The sequence below is a fragment of the Somniosus microcephalus genome, chromosome 12 (genome assembly GCF_052327205.1).
Source record: "Somniosus microcephalus isolate GS21.2 chromosome 12, FLI_Smic_1.0, whole genome shotgun sequence".
Classification (NCBI taxonomy): Eukaryota; Metazoa; Chordata; class Chondrichthyes; order Squaliformes; family Somniosidae; genus Somniosus; species Somniosus microcephalus.
Window position 1 is genome coordinate 174,378,533 of NC_140998.1, and position 15,860 is coordinate 174,394,392.

Below are 15,860 nucleotides of genomic sequence, written 5' to 3' on the forward strand. Positions count from 1 at the left end.
AGAGAGAGCCGGGTGAGCGGGGGAGCTCTATCGGGAGAGAGCCGGGTGAGCGGGAGAGCTCTATCGGGGAGAGAGAGCCGGGTGAGTGGGGGAGCTCTATCAGGAGAGAGAGCCGGGTGAGCGGGGGAGCTCCATCGGGGAGAGAGAGCCGGGTGAGTGGGGGAGCTCTATCGGGGAGAGAGAGCCGGGTGAGTGGGGGAGCTCTATCGGGAGAGAGAGCCGGGTGAGTGGGGGAGCTCGATCGGGAGAGAGAGCCGGGTGAGTGGAGGTGGTCTATCGGGAGAGAGAGCCGGGTGAGTGGGGTGAAAGGGAGAGCTCGACCGGAGAGAGAGCCGGGTGAGTGGGGGAGCTCTATCGGGAGAGAGCCGGATGAGTGGCAGAGCTCTATCGGGAGAGAGAGCCGGGTGAGTGGGGGAGCGAGAGAGCCGGGTGAGCTCTATCGGGGAGAGAGAGCCGGGTGAGCTCTATCGGGGAGAGAGCCGGGTGAACGGGAGAGCTCTATCGGGGAGAGAGAGCAGGGTGAGTGGGGGAAGCTCTATCGGGAGAGAGCCGGGTGAGTGAGAGAGCCGGGTGAGTGGGGGAGCTCTATCGGGGAGAGAGAGCCGGATGAGTGGGGGAGCTCTATCGGGGAGAGAGAGCCGGGTGAGTGGGGGAGCTCCATCGGGGAGAGAAAGCCGGGTGAGTGGGGGAGCTCTATCGGGGAGAGAGAGCCGGGTGAGCGGGGGAGCTCTATCGGGGTGAGCTCTATCGGGGAGAGAGAGCCGGGTGAGTGGGGGAGCTCTATCGGGAGAGAGAGCCGGGTGAGTGGGGTGAACGGGAGAGCTCTACCGGAGAGAGAGCCGGGTGAGTGGGGGAGCTCTATCGGGGAGAGAGAGCCAGGTGAGTGGGGGAGCTCTATCGGGGAGAGAGAGCCGGGTGAGTGGGGGAGCTCTATCGGGGAGAGAGAGCCGGGTGAGTGGGGGAGCTCTATCGGGGAGAGAGAGCCGGGTGAGTGGGGGAGCTCTATTGGGGAGAGAGAGCCGGGTGAGCGGGGGAGCTCTATCGGGAGAGAGCCGGGTGAGTGGCAGAGCTCTATCGGGAGAGAGAGCCGGGTGAGCGGCAGAGCTCTATCGGGAGAGAGAGCCGGGTGAGTGGCGGAGCTCTATCGGGAGAGAGAGCCGGGTGAGCGGGAGAGCTCTATCGGGGAGAGAGAGCCGGGTGAGTGGGGGAGCGAGAGCGCCGGGTGAGTGGCGGAGCTCTATCGGGAGAGAGAGCCGGGTGAGCGGGTGAGCTCTATCGGGGAGAGAGCCGGGTGAGCAGGGGAGCTCTATCGGGGAGAGAGCCGGGTGAGTGGGGTGAACGGGAGAGCTCTATCGGGGAGAGAGAGCCGGGTGAGTGGGGGAGCTCTATCTGGAGAGAGCCGGGTGAGTGGCAGAGCTCTATCGGGAGAGAGAGCCGGGTGAGTGGGGGAGCGAGAGAGCCGGGTGAGTGGGAGAGCTCTATCAGGGAGAGAGCCGGGTGAGCTCTATCGGGGAGAGAGAGCCGGGTGAGCGGGGGAGCTCTATCGGGGAGAGAGCCGGGTGAGTGGGGTGAACGGGAGAGCTCTACCGGAGAGAGAGCCGGGTGAGTGGGGTGAACGGGAGAGCTCTACCGGAGAGAGAGCCGGATGAGTGGGGGAGCTCTATCGGGGAGAGAGAGCCGGGTGAGTGGGGGAGCTCTATCGGGGAGAGAGAGCCGGGTGAGTGGGGGAGCTCTATCGGGGAGAGAGAGCCGGGTGAGTGGGGGAGCTCTATCGGGAAGAGAGAGCCGGGTGAGTGGGTTGAACGGGAGAGCTCCATCGGGGAGAGAGAGCCGGGTGAGTGGGGGAGCTCTATCGGGAGAGAGAGCCGGGTGAGTGGGTGAGCTCTATCGGGAAGAGAGAGCCGGGTGAGTGGGGGAGCTCTATCGGGGAGAGCGAGCCGGGTGAGTGGGGGAGCTCTATCAGGAGAGAGAGCCGGGTGAGCGGGGGAGCTCTATCGGGAAGAGAGAGCCGGCTGAGTGGGGAGCTCTATCGGGAGAGAGAGCCGGGTGAGTGGGGGTGGTCTATCGGGAGAGAGAGCCGGGTGAGTGGGGTGAACGGGAGAGCTCTACCGGAGAGAGAACCGGGTGAGTGGGGGAGCTCTATCAGGGGGAGAGAGCCGGGTGAGTGGGGGAGCTCTATCGGGGAGAGAGAGCCGGGTGAGTGGGGGAGCTCTATCGGGGAGAGAGAGCCGGGTGAGTGGCAGAGCTCTATCGGGGAGAGAGAGCCGGGTGAGTGGCAGAGCTCTATCGGGAGAGAGGGCCGGGTGAGCGGGAGAGCTCTATCGGGAGAGAGAGCCGGGTGAGTGGGGGAGCTCTATAGGGAAGAGAGAGCCGGGTGAGCGGGGGAGCTCTATCGGGGAGAGCTCCATCAGGGAGAGAGAGCCGGGTGAGTTGGGGAGCTCTATCGGGGAGAGAGAGCCGGGTGAGTGGGGTGAACGGGAGAGCTCTACCGGAGAGAGAGCCGGGTGAGTGGGGTGAACGGGAGAGCTCTACCGGAGAGAGAGCCGGATGAGTGGGGGAGCTCTATCGGGGAGAGAGAGCCGGGTGAGTGGGGGAGCTCTATCGGGGAGAGAGAGCCGGGTGAGTGGGGGAGCTCTGTCGGGGAGAGAGAGCCGGGTGAGTGGGGGAGCTCTATCGGGGAGAGAGAGCCGGGTGAGCTCTATCGGGAGAGAGCCGGGTGAGTGGCGGAGGTCTATCGGGAGAGAGAGCCGGGTGAGTGGCGGAGCTCTATCGGGAGAGAGAGCCGGGTGAGTGGCAGAGCTCTATCGGGAGAGAGAGCCGGGTGAGCGGGGGAGCTCCATCGGGAGAGAGAGCCGGGTGAGTGGGGGAGCTCTATCGGGAGAGAGAGCCGGGTGAGCGGGGGAGCTCCATCGGGAGAGAGAGCCGGGTGAGTGGGGGAGCTCTATCGGGAGAGAGAGCCGGGTGAGTGGGGGAGCTCTATCAGGGGGAGAGAGCCGGGTGAGTGGGGGAGCTCTATCGGGAGAGAGCCGGGTGAGTGGCGGAGCTCTATCGGGAGAGAGAGCCGGGTGAGTGGGGGAGCGAGAGAGCCGGGTGAGTGGGAGAGCTCTATCAGGGAGAGAGCCGGGAGAGCTCTATCGGGGAGAGAGTGCCGAGTGAGTGGGGTGAACGGGAGAGCTCTATCGGGGAGAGAGCCGGGTGAGTGGGGGAGCTCTATCGGGGAAGAGAGAACCGGGTGAGCGGGGGAGCTCTATCGGGGAGAGAGCCGGGTGAGCGGGGGAGCTCTATCGGGGAGAGAGAGCCGGGTGAGCGGGGGAGCTCTATCGGGAAGAGAGAGCCGGGTGAGTGGGGTGAACGGGAGAGCTCCATCGGGGAGAGAGAGCCGGGTGAGTGGGGGAGCTCTATCGGGAGAGAGAGAGCCGGGTGAGTGGGAGAGCTCTATCGGGAGAGAGAGCCGGGTGAGTGGCAGAGCTCTATTGGGAGAGAGAGCCGGGTGAGCGGGTGAGCTCTATCGGGAGAGGGAGCCGGGTGAGTGGGGGAGCTCTATCGGGAGAGAGAGCCGGGTGAGTGGGGGAGCTCTATCGGGAGAGAGAGCCGGGTGAGTGGGGTGAACGGGAGAGCTCTACCGGAGAGAGAGCCGGGTGAGTGGGGGAGCGCTATCAGGGTAAGAGAGCCGGGTGAGTGGGGGAGCTCTATCGGGGAGAGAGAGCCGGGTGAGTGGGGGAGCTCTATCGGGGAGAGAGAGCCGGATGAGTGGGGGAGCTCTATCGGGGAGAGAGAGAGCCGAGTGAGTGGGGGAGCTCTATCGGGGAGAGAGAGCCGGGTGAGTGGCAGAGCTCTATCGGGGAGAGAGAGCCGGGTGAGCGGGAGAGCTCTATCGGGAGAGAGAGCCGGGTGAGCGGGGGAGCTCCATCGGGGAGAGAGAGCCGGGTGAGTGGGGGAGCTCTATCGGGGAGAGAGAGCCGGGTGAGCTCTATCGGGAGAGAGAGCCGGGTGAGTGGGGGAGCTCTATCGGGAGAGAGAGCTGGGTGAGTGGGGGTGGTCTATCGGGGGAGAGAGAGCCGGGTGAGTGGGGTGAACGGGAGAGCTCTATCAGGAGAGAGCCGGGTGAGTGGGAGAGCTCGATCAGGGAGAGAGCCGGGTGAGCGGGGGAGCTCTCTCGGGGAGAGAGAGCCGGGTGAGCGGGGGAGCTCTATCGGGGAGAGAGAGCCGGGTGAGCGGGGGAGCTCTATGGGGGAGAGAGAGCCGGGTGAGCTCTATCGGGGAGAGAGAGCCGGGTGAGCGGGGGAGCTCTATCGGGAGAGAGCCGGGTGAGTGGCAGAGCTCTATCGGGAGAGAGAGCCGGGTGAGCTCTGTCAGGGAGAGAGCCGGGTGAGCTCTATCGGGGAGAGAGAGCCGGGTGAGCTCTATCGGGGAGAGAGCCGGGTGAGTAGGGTGAACGGGAGAGCTCTATCGGGGAGAGAGAGCCGGGTGAGTGAGAGAGCCGGGTGAGTGGGGGAGCTCTATCGGGGAGAGAGAGCCGGGTGAGTGGGGGAGCTCTATCGGGGAGAGAGAGCCGGGTGAGTGGGGGAGCTCCATCGGGGAGAGAGAGCCGGGTGAGGGGGGGAGCTCTATCGGGGAGAGAGAGCCGGGTGAGTGGGGGAGCTCCATCGGGGAGAGAGAGCCGGGTGAGCGGGGGAGCTCTATCGGGGAGAGAGAGCCGGGTGAGCGGGGGAGCTCTTTCGGGGAGAGAGAGCCGGGTGAGCGGGGGAGCTCTATCGGGAGAGAGCTGGGTGAGTGGCAGAGCTCTATCCGGAGAGAGAGCCGGGTGAGTGGGGGAGCGAGAGAGCCGGGTGAGCTCTATCGGGGAGAGAGAGCCGGGTGAGCGGGGGAGCTCTATCGGGGAGAGAGAGCCGGGAGGGCTCCATCGGGGAGAGAGAGCCGGGTGAGTGGGGGAGCTCTATCGGGAGAGAGAGCCGGGTGAGTGCGGGAGCTCTATCGGGAGAGAGCCGGGTGAGTGGGGGTGGTCTATCGGGAGAGCCGGGTGAGTGGGGTGAACGGGAGAGCTCTACCGGAGAGAGAGCCGGGTGAGTGGGGGAGCTCTATCGGGGAGAGAGAGCCGGGTGAGTGGGGGAGCTCTATCGGGGAGAGAGAGCCAGGTGAGCGGGGGAGCTCTATCGGGAGAGAGAGCCGGGTGAGCGGCAGAGCTCTATCGGGAGAGAGAGCCGGGTGAGCGGCAGAGCTCTATCGGGGAGAGAGAGCCGGGTGAGCTCTATCGGGAGAGAGCCGGGTGAGCTCTATCGGGAGAGAGAGCCGGATGAGTGGGGGAGCTCTATCGGGAGAGAGAGCCGGGTGAGTGGGGTGAACGGGAGAGCTCTACCGGAGAGAGAGCCGGGTGAGTGGGGGAGCTCTATCAGGGGGAGAGAGCCGGGTGAGTGGGGGAGCTCTATCAGGGGGAGAGAGCCGGGTGAGTCGGGGAGCTCTATCGGGAGAGAGCCGGGTGAGTGGCAGAGCTCTGTCGGGAGAGAGAGCCGGGTGAGCGGGGGAGCTCTATCGGGGAGAGAGCCGGGTAAGTGGGGTGAACGGGAGAGCTCTATCGGGGAGAGAGCCGGGTGAGTGAGAGAGCCGGGTGAGTGGGGGAGCTCTATCGGGAAGAGAGAGCCGGGTGAGCGGGGGAGCTCTATCGGGGAGAGAGCCGGGTGAGCGGGGGAGCTCTATCGGAGAGAGAGAGCCGGGTGAGTGGGGTGAACTCCATCGGGGAAGAGAGCCGGGTGAGCTCTATCGGGGAGAGAGAGCCGGGTGAGTGGGGGAGCTCTTTCGGGGAGAGCGAGCCGGGTGAGCGGGGGAGCTCTATCGGGAAGAGAGAGCCGGGTGAGCGGGGGAGCTCTATCGGGGAGAGAGCCGGGTGAGCGGGGGAGCTCTATCGGAGAGAGAGAGCCGGGTGAGTGGGGTGAACTCCATCGGGGAAGAGAGCCGGGTGAGCTCTATCGGGGAGAGAGAGCCGGGTGAGTGGGGGAGCTCTATCGGGAGAGAGAGCCGGGTGAGTGGGGGAGCTCTTTCGGGGAGAGAGAGCCGGGTGAGCGGGGGAGCTCTATCGGGGAGAGAGAGCCGGGTGAGCGGGGTGAGCTCTATCGGGGAGAGAGAGCCGGGTGAGCGGGGTGAGCTCTATCGGGGAGAGAGAGCCAGGTGAGCGGGGGGAGCTCTATCGGGGAGAGAGAGCCGGGTGAGCGGGGGGAGCTCTATCGGGGAGAGAGAGCCGGGTGAGCTCTATCGGGGAGAGAGAGCCGGGTGAGCGGGGTGAGCTCTATCGGGGAGAGAGAGCCAGGTGAGCGGGGGGAAGCTCTATCGGGGAGAGAGAGCCGGGTGAGCGGGGTGAGCTCTATCGGGGAGAGAGAGCCGGGTGAGTGGGGGAGCACTAGCGGGGACAGAAAGCCGGCACAGCCACGCTGGGCTGAATGGCCTCCTGGGCAGTATCATTGTGACCCAGCCTTAACAGCTTTTTGTGGGGGAAAGAATTGCAAAGATGTATCCTATGGGCTTTGTCAGGGTGAAGTATGTTGGTACTAAGATCCTGTACTGATCAGTGGCAATCATGACTGAAGTAGATAGGTGTGTTGATGCTGAAGATGCAGAAATGGTCATGGTGAAATTATCTGTTGTTGCAGCCACCTTCGGGCTTTCTGTTCTGTAGGTCGGCCATTCGGGTTCTGAGCTCTGCTAATTGCTATCCTTTGCCGTGGATCTTGCAGATTTTCTTTAACAACAGTAACATTTGCTCATTTATTTTGAAACATCCTGTTTAATATCAAATTTATTTTTTTAAACATGGTCCATAACAATGTAGCATGAGCATTCCATAAAACATTCTCACTCGCCCACTCAATCCTTCAGCAGGAACTATAGGCAGATCTCACAAATTTCACCAAGTGTGAAGCTTAAGGCTCGCTATGTACAACCTGTTTTAATTACTCTGGCACGGACCCTGTCGAACCCACCCAAACAGAGGAAACTGTTCAGTGGTTAGTTTAATGTACAACCAACTAGCATTGTATTAGCATAATACAATATTCAATTACAAATATGAATTTAAATCTCTGGTTCTGTAGCCTCTTCTAAAGGCAACGTGCTCGTCCCACTTAAATTAAAAAAATCATCCAGCCTGTGGGGTTTTTCTTCGCTTCCTCCAGCAAGAAGCTTCTGCTTGATTTGCCTCAGAGGAGGTGACGTCCTTTTCTTCCATCTGATCCGCTCAGAGACTGGGGTTGTACAAGAAGTGATACAGGTCTTGTCTGACAGCCATTAACAGTCCAGGTATACCACCTCTCCCTCCCCATTGTGAAGAAAAAGCTACATTGGGAATGGAGTCACGGCAAGCAGGGTGAGGAGATGGAATAGTTCGAAGGAGACAACCATCACGAAGACTCCAGATTCGTGTGTAGCAATCCTGTCCAACTGAAAAATAAATAGCATGGATTTATTTCTGTCAAACGGAACTGGTACTCAAAGTAGAAATGAAGTACCTTTCTCACAGCTACTTGGGTAAAGATCGATCCCGTGCACCAATATAGCTCTCTACACAGCTGGCTTTAAAGTTGTTTTCTGGAACAAAATTAATTGGCACTTGGAAAAGTATGGGGTTAATTAATGAAAGCCAGCACAGATTTGTTAAAGGCAAATCGTGTTTGATGAAGTAACAGAGGATGAGGGTGGTGCGGTTGATGTGTACATGAAAAGGTATGACGGTAGACAAGCAATGGCTAGCATTTAAAGAATGAATACATAATTTACAACAAATACACATTCCTTTAAGGCCCAAAAATCCCACAGGTAAAGCATGGATTGAGGATTGGTTAACAGACAGAGAGTAGGAATAAACGGGTCATTTTCAGGTTGGCAGGCTGTAACTAGTTGGGTACTGCAAGGATCAGTGCTTGGGCCTCAGCTATTCACAATCTATATCAATGATTTGGATGAGGGGACCAAATGTAATATATCTAAGTTTGCGGAGGATACAAATTGATTATGAAAGTAAACTAGCAAAAAATATAAACACAGATAGCAAGAGTTTCTACAGTTATACAAAAAGAAAAAGGGTGGCTGAAGTGAATGTTGGTCCCTTAGAGGACGAGACCGGGAAATTAGTAGTGGGGAACATGGAGATGGCAAATACGCTGAACAAATATTTTGTATCAGTCTTTACAGTAGAGGACACTAAAAATATCCCAACACTGGACAAACAGGGGGCTATAGGGGGGGAGGAGCTAAACACGATTAAAATCACTAAGGAGATGGTAAGATAACGGGACTTAAGGCGGATAAATCCCCTGGACCTGATGGCTTACATCCTAGGGTCTTGAGAGAAGTAGCGGTAGGGATTGCGGATGCATTGGTGGTAATTTTCCAAAACTCCCTGGATTCAGGAAAGGTCCCAGCAGATTGGAAAACTGCTAATGTAACGCCCTTATTTAAAAAAGGAGGTAGACAAAAGGCTGGAAACTATTGACCAGTTAGCCTAACATCTGTGGTTGGTAAAATGTTGGAGTCCATTATTAAGGAAGCAGTAACAGGACATTTGGATAAGCATAATTTAATCGGACAGAGTCAGCATGGTTTTATGAAGGGGAAGTCATGTTTGACAAATTTGCTCGAATTCTTTGAGGACGTAACAAACAGGGTGGATAAAGGGGAACCAGTGGATGTAGTGTATTTGGACTTCCAAAAGGCATTTGACAAGGTGCCACACAAAAGATTACTGCACAAGATAAAAAATCATGGGATTGGGGGTAATATACTGGCATGGGTGGAAGATTGGCTATCTAACGGGATAAATGGTAAATTCTCGGGTTGGCAATCAGTAACTAGTGGTGTTCCGCAGGGGTCAGTGCTGGGACCCCAACTCTTTACAATCTATATTAACGATTTGGAGGAAGGGACCGAGTGCAATGTATCCAAGTTTGCCGACGATACAAAGATGGGAGGGAAAGCAGTGAGTGAGGAGGACATAAAAAACCTGCAAAAGGACATAGACAGGCTAAGTGAGTGGGCAGAAATTTGGCAGATGGAATATAATGTTGGAAAGTGTGAGGTTATGCCCTTTGGCAGAAAAAATCAAAGAGCAAGTTATTATCTAACTGGAAAGAAACTGCAAAGTGCTACAGTACAAAGGGATCTGGGGTTCCTGGTGCATGAAACTAGAACTAGGGGGCATAATCTTAAAATAAGGGGCTGCCGTTTCAAAACTTAGATGAGGAGAAACTTCTTCACTCAGAGGGTAGTAAATCTATGGAATTTGCTACCTCAGAGCTGTGGAAGCTGCGACATTAAATAAATTTAAAACAGAGATAGTTTCCTAGCTGATAAGGGAATTAAGGGTTATGGGGAGAGGGCAGGGAAGTGGATGTGAGTCTAGGTTCGGATCAGCCATGATCCTATTGAATGGCGGAGCGGGGCCGTATGGCCTACTCCTGCTTCTTATGTTCTTATATAGACAGGCTAAGTGAGTGGCCAAGAATATGGCAAATGGAATATCATGTGGAGAAATGTGAAGTTATCCACTTTGGTAGGAAAAATAGAAAAGCATTTTTGAAATGTTGGTGTTCAGAGGGACCTGGGTGTCCTTGTACACGAATCACTGAAAGTTAACATGCAGGTACAGCAAGCAATTAGGAAAGCAAATGGTATGTTGGCCTTTATTACAAGAGGATTTGAGTATAAGAGTAAAGACGTCTTACTGCAATTATATAGGGCCCTGGTGAGACCACACCTGGAGTATTGTGTACAATTTTGATCTCCTTACCTAAGGAAGGATATACTTGCTATAGAGGGAGTGCAACAAAGGTTCACCAGACTGGTTACTGGGATGAGGGGATTGTCCTATGAGGAGAGATTGAGTAGACTAGGCCTATATTCTCTAGAATTTAGAAGAATGAGAGGTGAAACATACAAAATTCTTTGAAGGTGGCAGGACAAGTTGAGGAAGCTGTCAAAGAAAAAAGCTTTATAAACAGAGGCCGAGTACAAAAGCAAAGACGTTATCCTAAACCTTTATAAATCACTGGTTAGACCCCAGCTGGAGTATTGTGGCCAATTCTGGGCACCGCACTTTTGGAAGGATGTCAGGGCCTTGGAGAAGGCGCTGAGGATTTTGCCGAGGATTTATTTACACACAAATTTCCTGCCAATCTCATTACCATACGTCCAAATGTAAAAATGGGCATAAACAAGCAGAAATCAGCGTGAACGATTGGGGCCCTGAGGAATGGGCCAAACCTACATCAGATAGTCCTTTAAGTATGTAAAGTAAAAATCCCACCCATCCAACTATCAATCGTGCACATTAAGCACAGCACATGGAAGCTTTTCAATTTTTAATGTGATTTATACTGATGCCATAAAAATGCATTCAAATTAACTGAAAATAGGGTGCAGGTCTCAGTGAGTCAAAAATATTCTCTCCAAAAACACCACCAGAAAAATGACCGATTCCTGTTGTACCTGAATTCATGGCTTGATTTTACACCCACTTTGAACTCGTGTAGTTGCAGGAAATTCATGTGTAGAGCTCTTTACCTGGGGTGGGAGGGAGCCATTATAATGATTTGTGATGCGTTTGGGCGCAGGGATTGCTCGATAGGCATAGCGGATTTACTGGTCTAATATACTTAGGCCAGAGTTCCCTCAATGTAGGAGTAGACTAGGCTTGTATTCCCTCGTGTATAGATGATTAACAGGTGACCTAATTGATGTGTTTAAGATGATTAAAGGATTTGATGGGGTAGAGAGAGAGAAACTATTTCCTCTGGTGGTGGTGGGGTTTGGAGTTGGGGAGTCCAGAACAAGGTGACATAACCTTAACATTAGAGCCAGGCCGTTCAGGGGGTGATGTCAGGAAGCACTTCTTCACACAAAGGGTAGTGGAAATCTGAAACACTCTCCCAATAAGCTGTTGACTCTGGAAGGTCAATCGCAAATTTCAAAACTGAGATTGATAGATTTTTGTTAGGCAAGGGTATTAAGGGTTATGGAACCAAGGCTGGTAGATGGAGTTAAGATACAGATCAGCCATGACTTCATTGAATGTCGGAACAGGCCCGCGGGGCTGAATGGCCTCCTCCTGTTCTGATCTTTCACGTGGGCATTTGCTTTATGCCCCGATTACGTTTGTCTCTGGATGCACATATACATGAAATTCCAGCCTGCTGACAAGGCCATACATTCAGCCCCCACGCCAGAGACTTGGGCACATCAGCTCCGCCAACATTTCAGTGCAGTGCTGAGGGAACTCCGTCTGCCCTCTCGGGTGGACATAAAAGAACCCCTGGCACTATTTGAAGATCAGCGGGGGAATTGTCCTGCTGTTTCGACAAACAGGTTAACCGAGCATTGATTTCATTGCCATTTGTGGGACCTTGCTGTGTTCAAATTTACTGCTGCATTTCCCTACTTTACATCTTGGTGACTATACTTCAAAAAATACTTCTTTGGCTGTGAAGGGCTTTGAGATAGCTGGAAGCCATGAAAGGCTTGTTCTGTTTTAGTGAAACGCTGGAAGTATTGGTGAGAAGAGCCACAAGGCTGATCCTTGGTATGAGTTCTGAGGAAAGGAGGCATCGGAGAGGTGACCGTACGAGGTAATTAAGGGTATGGAAAAGATAAATAGTATTGTTATGTTCATTAATAAATAGACATTCTTATTATGAACACAGCTAGCTTTTGCTAGACCTTTTATTGAGCACATGTGGACTGGTACAGTATCTGTAGAGGCTTCCATCTTGACTGCTGCCTTGTGGGTAGCCTAGTGCCTCATGGGTAATGTAGTCTTAATATATATACAGCTGGGTAGTGTAGTCTTATACATACAGCTCTACGGCACCACCTAGTGTCCACTATAGAATGACATGTTATTGATCATTACAGTATTACTTCAAACTAAATCGTGGCACTTGGACAAAAGGCAAGAGGTTCAAACCAGTAAATGGTAAATTTAGGAGTGATCGCAGGAAGTTCGTTTTTTTTTTTTTTTTACACAAAGTGACCAATGCACAGAATGGATTTCTAAATAGAGTAGTGGAGACAAAAACCCTGGAATGATCCAGGAAATAATCAGACACTGCAATGGGGGGTGGGGGGAATGCAGGGCATTTCTGGATGGATGAACGGCCTTCCTGATCCGTAATGATATTGTGATCTATGCCTGATGGGGAGTAAGGTTATTCACATCAAACACCTGCCCGAGAATGTAGGCAACTCCATGCAAACATTTCATCTCACTGGGAAATGGGGCTGGGAGGAGAAAGGAGGAAAAGGCAAGCTTGCACAGATACAGAGCAAGACCAACACACCATGGCTGAAATTCACACACAGCTGTGCCTTCCTAACAGCTGTAACTTGTAAACATGCATGAAGATGTATCTCTTTAGTTTTAGTTAGATTGATGCAGCAATCTCTACGTTTATGCTGAAGGAAGTATTGAAGGACAGCAGGTTCCCAAATATCGAGTTCTGCCTGAAATTCACTCCCTCTAAAAACTGGCATTTTAACTGGTTCTCTTGTCTGACAGCCCTTTTATGCATAAATCGAGAGAGCATGTTCTGTCTATTGTGGTAACCAGGGTTTACTCCTGCCTCCAAACTCTTCTTTGACATGAATACATCAAACCAAGGTACTAATTCATTCACACAGTAATGTGGATTAACGCAGGTTTGATATACTTTTGTATTTAACGTTTTAGATTTACACATCACTCATTTTTACAGTGGTGGTACTCCAGAAAAGATCTGTACATTTTGCTAACTGCAAGGTGGTCAATTACAGTGGGCTTCTGATTCTGAAGGGAAGCTTAATTTGGCATTACACACTCCATAGAGGTTTTACAGGATTCAGCCAAAGGTTAAAAAACTCTCCGATACCAGCGAGGTGAAAATCAGCAAAACAAAGCACTTACCAGCTAATAGAATACCCTCTTCTTCATTAATATGGATAGGGAGATAAGCATGTTCGTTATAATGGCCTTCATACTCTCTGATACACCTTGCAGTCCTCAAGTCCCAAAGCTTAATCTGTAGATTTAGAAAGAAATTCATGCAAATACTGCAAGACAATTTAACAGTGAAATATATCGCCATTTCAGGATTCTGGTAGCAAGATTTAATACAAGATTTTATCTTTAGTCTACTCAAAGTATACTGTATATTAGAAACAAATGTGTGGCACAAGACTAGAAGAGAGTTATTTAAAACAAAGCAGGTTAGCAAAAACAGTACAAGGGCAGATTTGCAGATGACATGAAACTTGGAAGTGTAGTAAACAGTGAGGAGGATAGTGATAGACTTCAAGAGGACAGAGGCAGGCTGGTGGAATGGGCGGACACATGTCAGATAAAATTCAGCGCAGAAAAGTGTGAGGTGATACATTTTGATAGGCAGAATGAGAAGAGAGAATACAAGCTAAATGGTTCAATTTTAAAGGAGGTGCAAGAAGCAAGAGACCTGGGGTGTTTGTACACTAATCTTTGAAGACCATAAGAAATAGGAGCAGGAGTCAGCCATTCGGCCCCTCGAACCTGCTCCGCCATTCAGAGAGATCATGGCTGATCTTCAACTCCATTCACCGGCCCTATCGCCATATCCATTGATGCCCTTACTAGTCAGAAATCTATCGGCTTCTGTTTTGAATATACCCAATGACTGAGCCTCCACCGCCCTCTGGGGTAGAGAATTCCAAAGATTCACCACCCTCTGTGTGAATAAATTTCTTCTCAGCTCAGTCCTGAAAGATGGCAGGACAGCTTAACGAAACAGTTAATAAAGCATATGGGATCCCAGGCTTTATAAATAGAGGCACAGAGTACAAAAGCCAGGAAGTTATGCTAAACCTTTATAAAACACTAGTTTGGCCCCAGCTGGAGTATTGGGTCCAATTCTGGACACCACACTTCAGGAAGGACATGAAGGCTTTGGAGAGGGTACAGAAGAGATTTACGAGAATGGTTCCAGGGATGAGGGATTACAGTTACATGGATCGACTGGAGAAGCTGGGGCTGTTCTCCTTGGAGCAGAGAAAGCCAAGAGGAGATTTGATAGATGTGTTTCAAATCATGAAGGGTTCAGATAGAGTAAATAAAGAGAAACTGTTTCCAATGGCTGATGGGTTGATAACCAGAAGACAAAGATTTAAGGCAATTGGCAAAAGAACCAGAGGCAACAGGAGGAAAAACTTCTTTATCCAACGAGTGGTTAGGATTTGGAATGCACTGCTTGAGGGGATTCAAAAGGGAATTAGATAAATTCTTGAAGGAGAAAAAATTGCAGGGATATGGGGGGAAAAAGCGGGGGAGTGGGACAAAGTGAACTGTTCTTCGAGAGAGAGCAGGCGCAGACTCGATGGGCCGACTGGCCTCCTCCTGTGCTGTACTAGTCTCTGATTCTTTATTCCAGCTGTGCAGAGTGGATTTGAATGCACACAATATCTCAGTGCATGGTGACTGCCAGTATACATTTCTGACCCAGTAAATTGGCCGCAATAATTATACCCAACTACTGGGAGTTTGGATCCTGCCCCCACAAAATGCCTTTCCATAAAACAAAATTTCAAGCGTCCAATAGGAATTAAAACTGGACTTAATTCAGTAAAATCATGGTTTTCATAAGAAACCTGGTACTGGGTCCATGGAAAACCCTCACTGCAACACGAGCCTTTGAGGCAGATATTACCAATTCCAGGTAAATGTGCACCTGACCCATGGGCAGTATTAACCCAATCACTTCCCACTCAAACTTACTCTGCAAAATGTCCCAGAAAGCACAACTTTTAAAATCAAAACCCCAATCCAAGAACAACATTTGCCAAGGTTTTTTTGCATATCTCGGACGAAATGGTCAACCTACTGCCAAAAGAGGCGAATATTCCAGCAGACTCCTTACTTCTGCCGATGTAAACATTCTCAGTTTTCACCGTTTTTGGATGAGTAATTTTGGATTTTTCACCTAGCTTTTGTTATGCTTCCCAATGCGACGCAGCAGGATTCTCATTCCTGACGGGAACCGACTACTCGGCTTCTCCCCAATAAGACAGGAGTGCAATACTTGAGGAATCACAAGCTGGGACCAGCATCTTACCATTCCCCATTTAACAAATGATCAAATAGTCCATTGACTAGAAGTAGCATTGGTCAGAAATGCTATTGATGCATGCACCCAATGATCAGTCACAGCACTTCGAAATCCAGTTCACAACAGACATCCCTCACTGGTAAAAGGCAATGATAGCAGCCACTCAACAGTCAATGCCTTGGAACTGAAGAGCAAGACAGCAGGAAACACGTTGCTTAGGAACGCCTCTTGGGGAGGGAGCGAAGTAAAGTACACACACCCATAAAAGAGTCTCCTCCAAACGTGAAAACCAGCAGAGTGTCAGATTAAAGAAATGGAAAAGTTTTGACTAACTTGGCTATGGGAAAGGTATTGCAATAAATGTACTTTTCTATTATACCAATAAGTAATTATACGCAGCCAAGCAGCTGGACTGCAATTTCAAACAAGCTGAAATGAATAGTGTTTTGACATTCCGACTTTAGTTTCTCTCGCAGTTTGCTAGTCTTGGTTGGTTCTGCTGTGTGCCTGCCCAAATACAACAGACAATGCGATTGGTTGTGGAAGAGTAACATCGTGCTCAATATAAGTCACAGAATCACAGAAACCCCACAGTGCAGATAGAGGCCATTTCGGCCCATCGAGCCTGCACCGACACATATCCCACCCGATCCCCGTAACCCCTACACCAACACATATCCCACCCTATCCCCGTAACCCCACATATTTAATCCCCCTAACACTAAGGGTCAATTTATCATAGCCAATCAACCTAACCCGCACATCTTTGGACTG

At 52.0% G+C, this 15,860-nt stretch overlaps 1 protein-coding gene across 3 annotated transcripts in view; it reads right to left on the reverse strand.

The window, feature by feature from the left end:
- Positions 1–6,774: 6,774 nt before the first annotated feature.
- wdr21 (WD repeat domain 21) overlaps positions 6,775–15,860 on the reverse strand; it is a 77,952-nt gene continuing 68,866 nt past the window's right edge. For all 3 annotated transcript variants that reach the window (XM_086003858.1, XM_086003857.1, XM_086003859.1), the window contains 2 exons: positions 12,920–13,034; positions 6,775–7,428 (listed from right to left, as the gene is read on the reverse strand). In XM_086003858.1, coding sequence (XP_085859984.1) covers positions 7,226–7,428; positions 12,920–13,034 — 318 coding nt within the window. In that variant the 3' untranslated portion in view covers positions 6,775–7,225. The remainder of the gene's footprint in view (positions 7,429–12,919; positions 13,035–15,860) is intronic.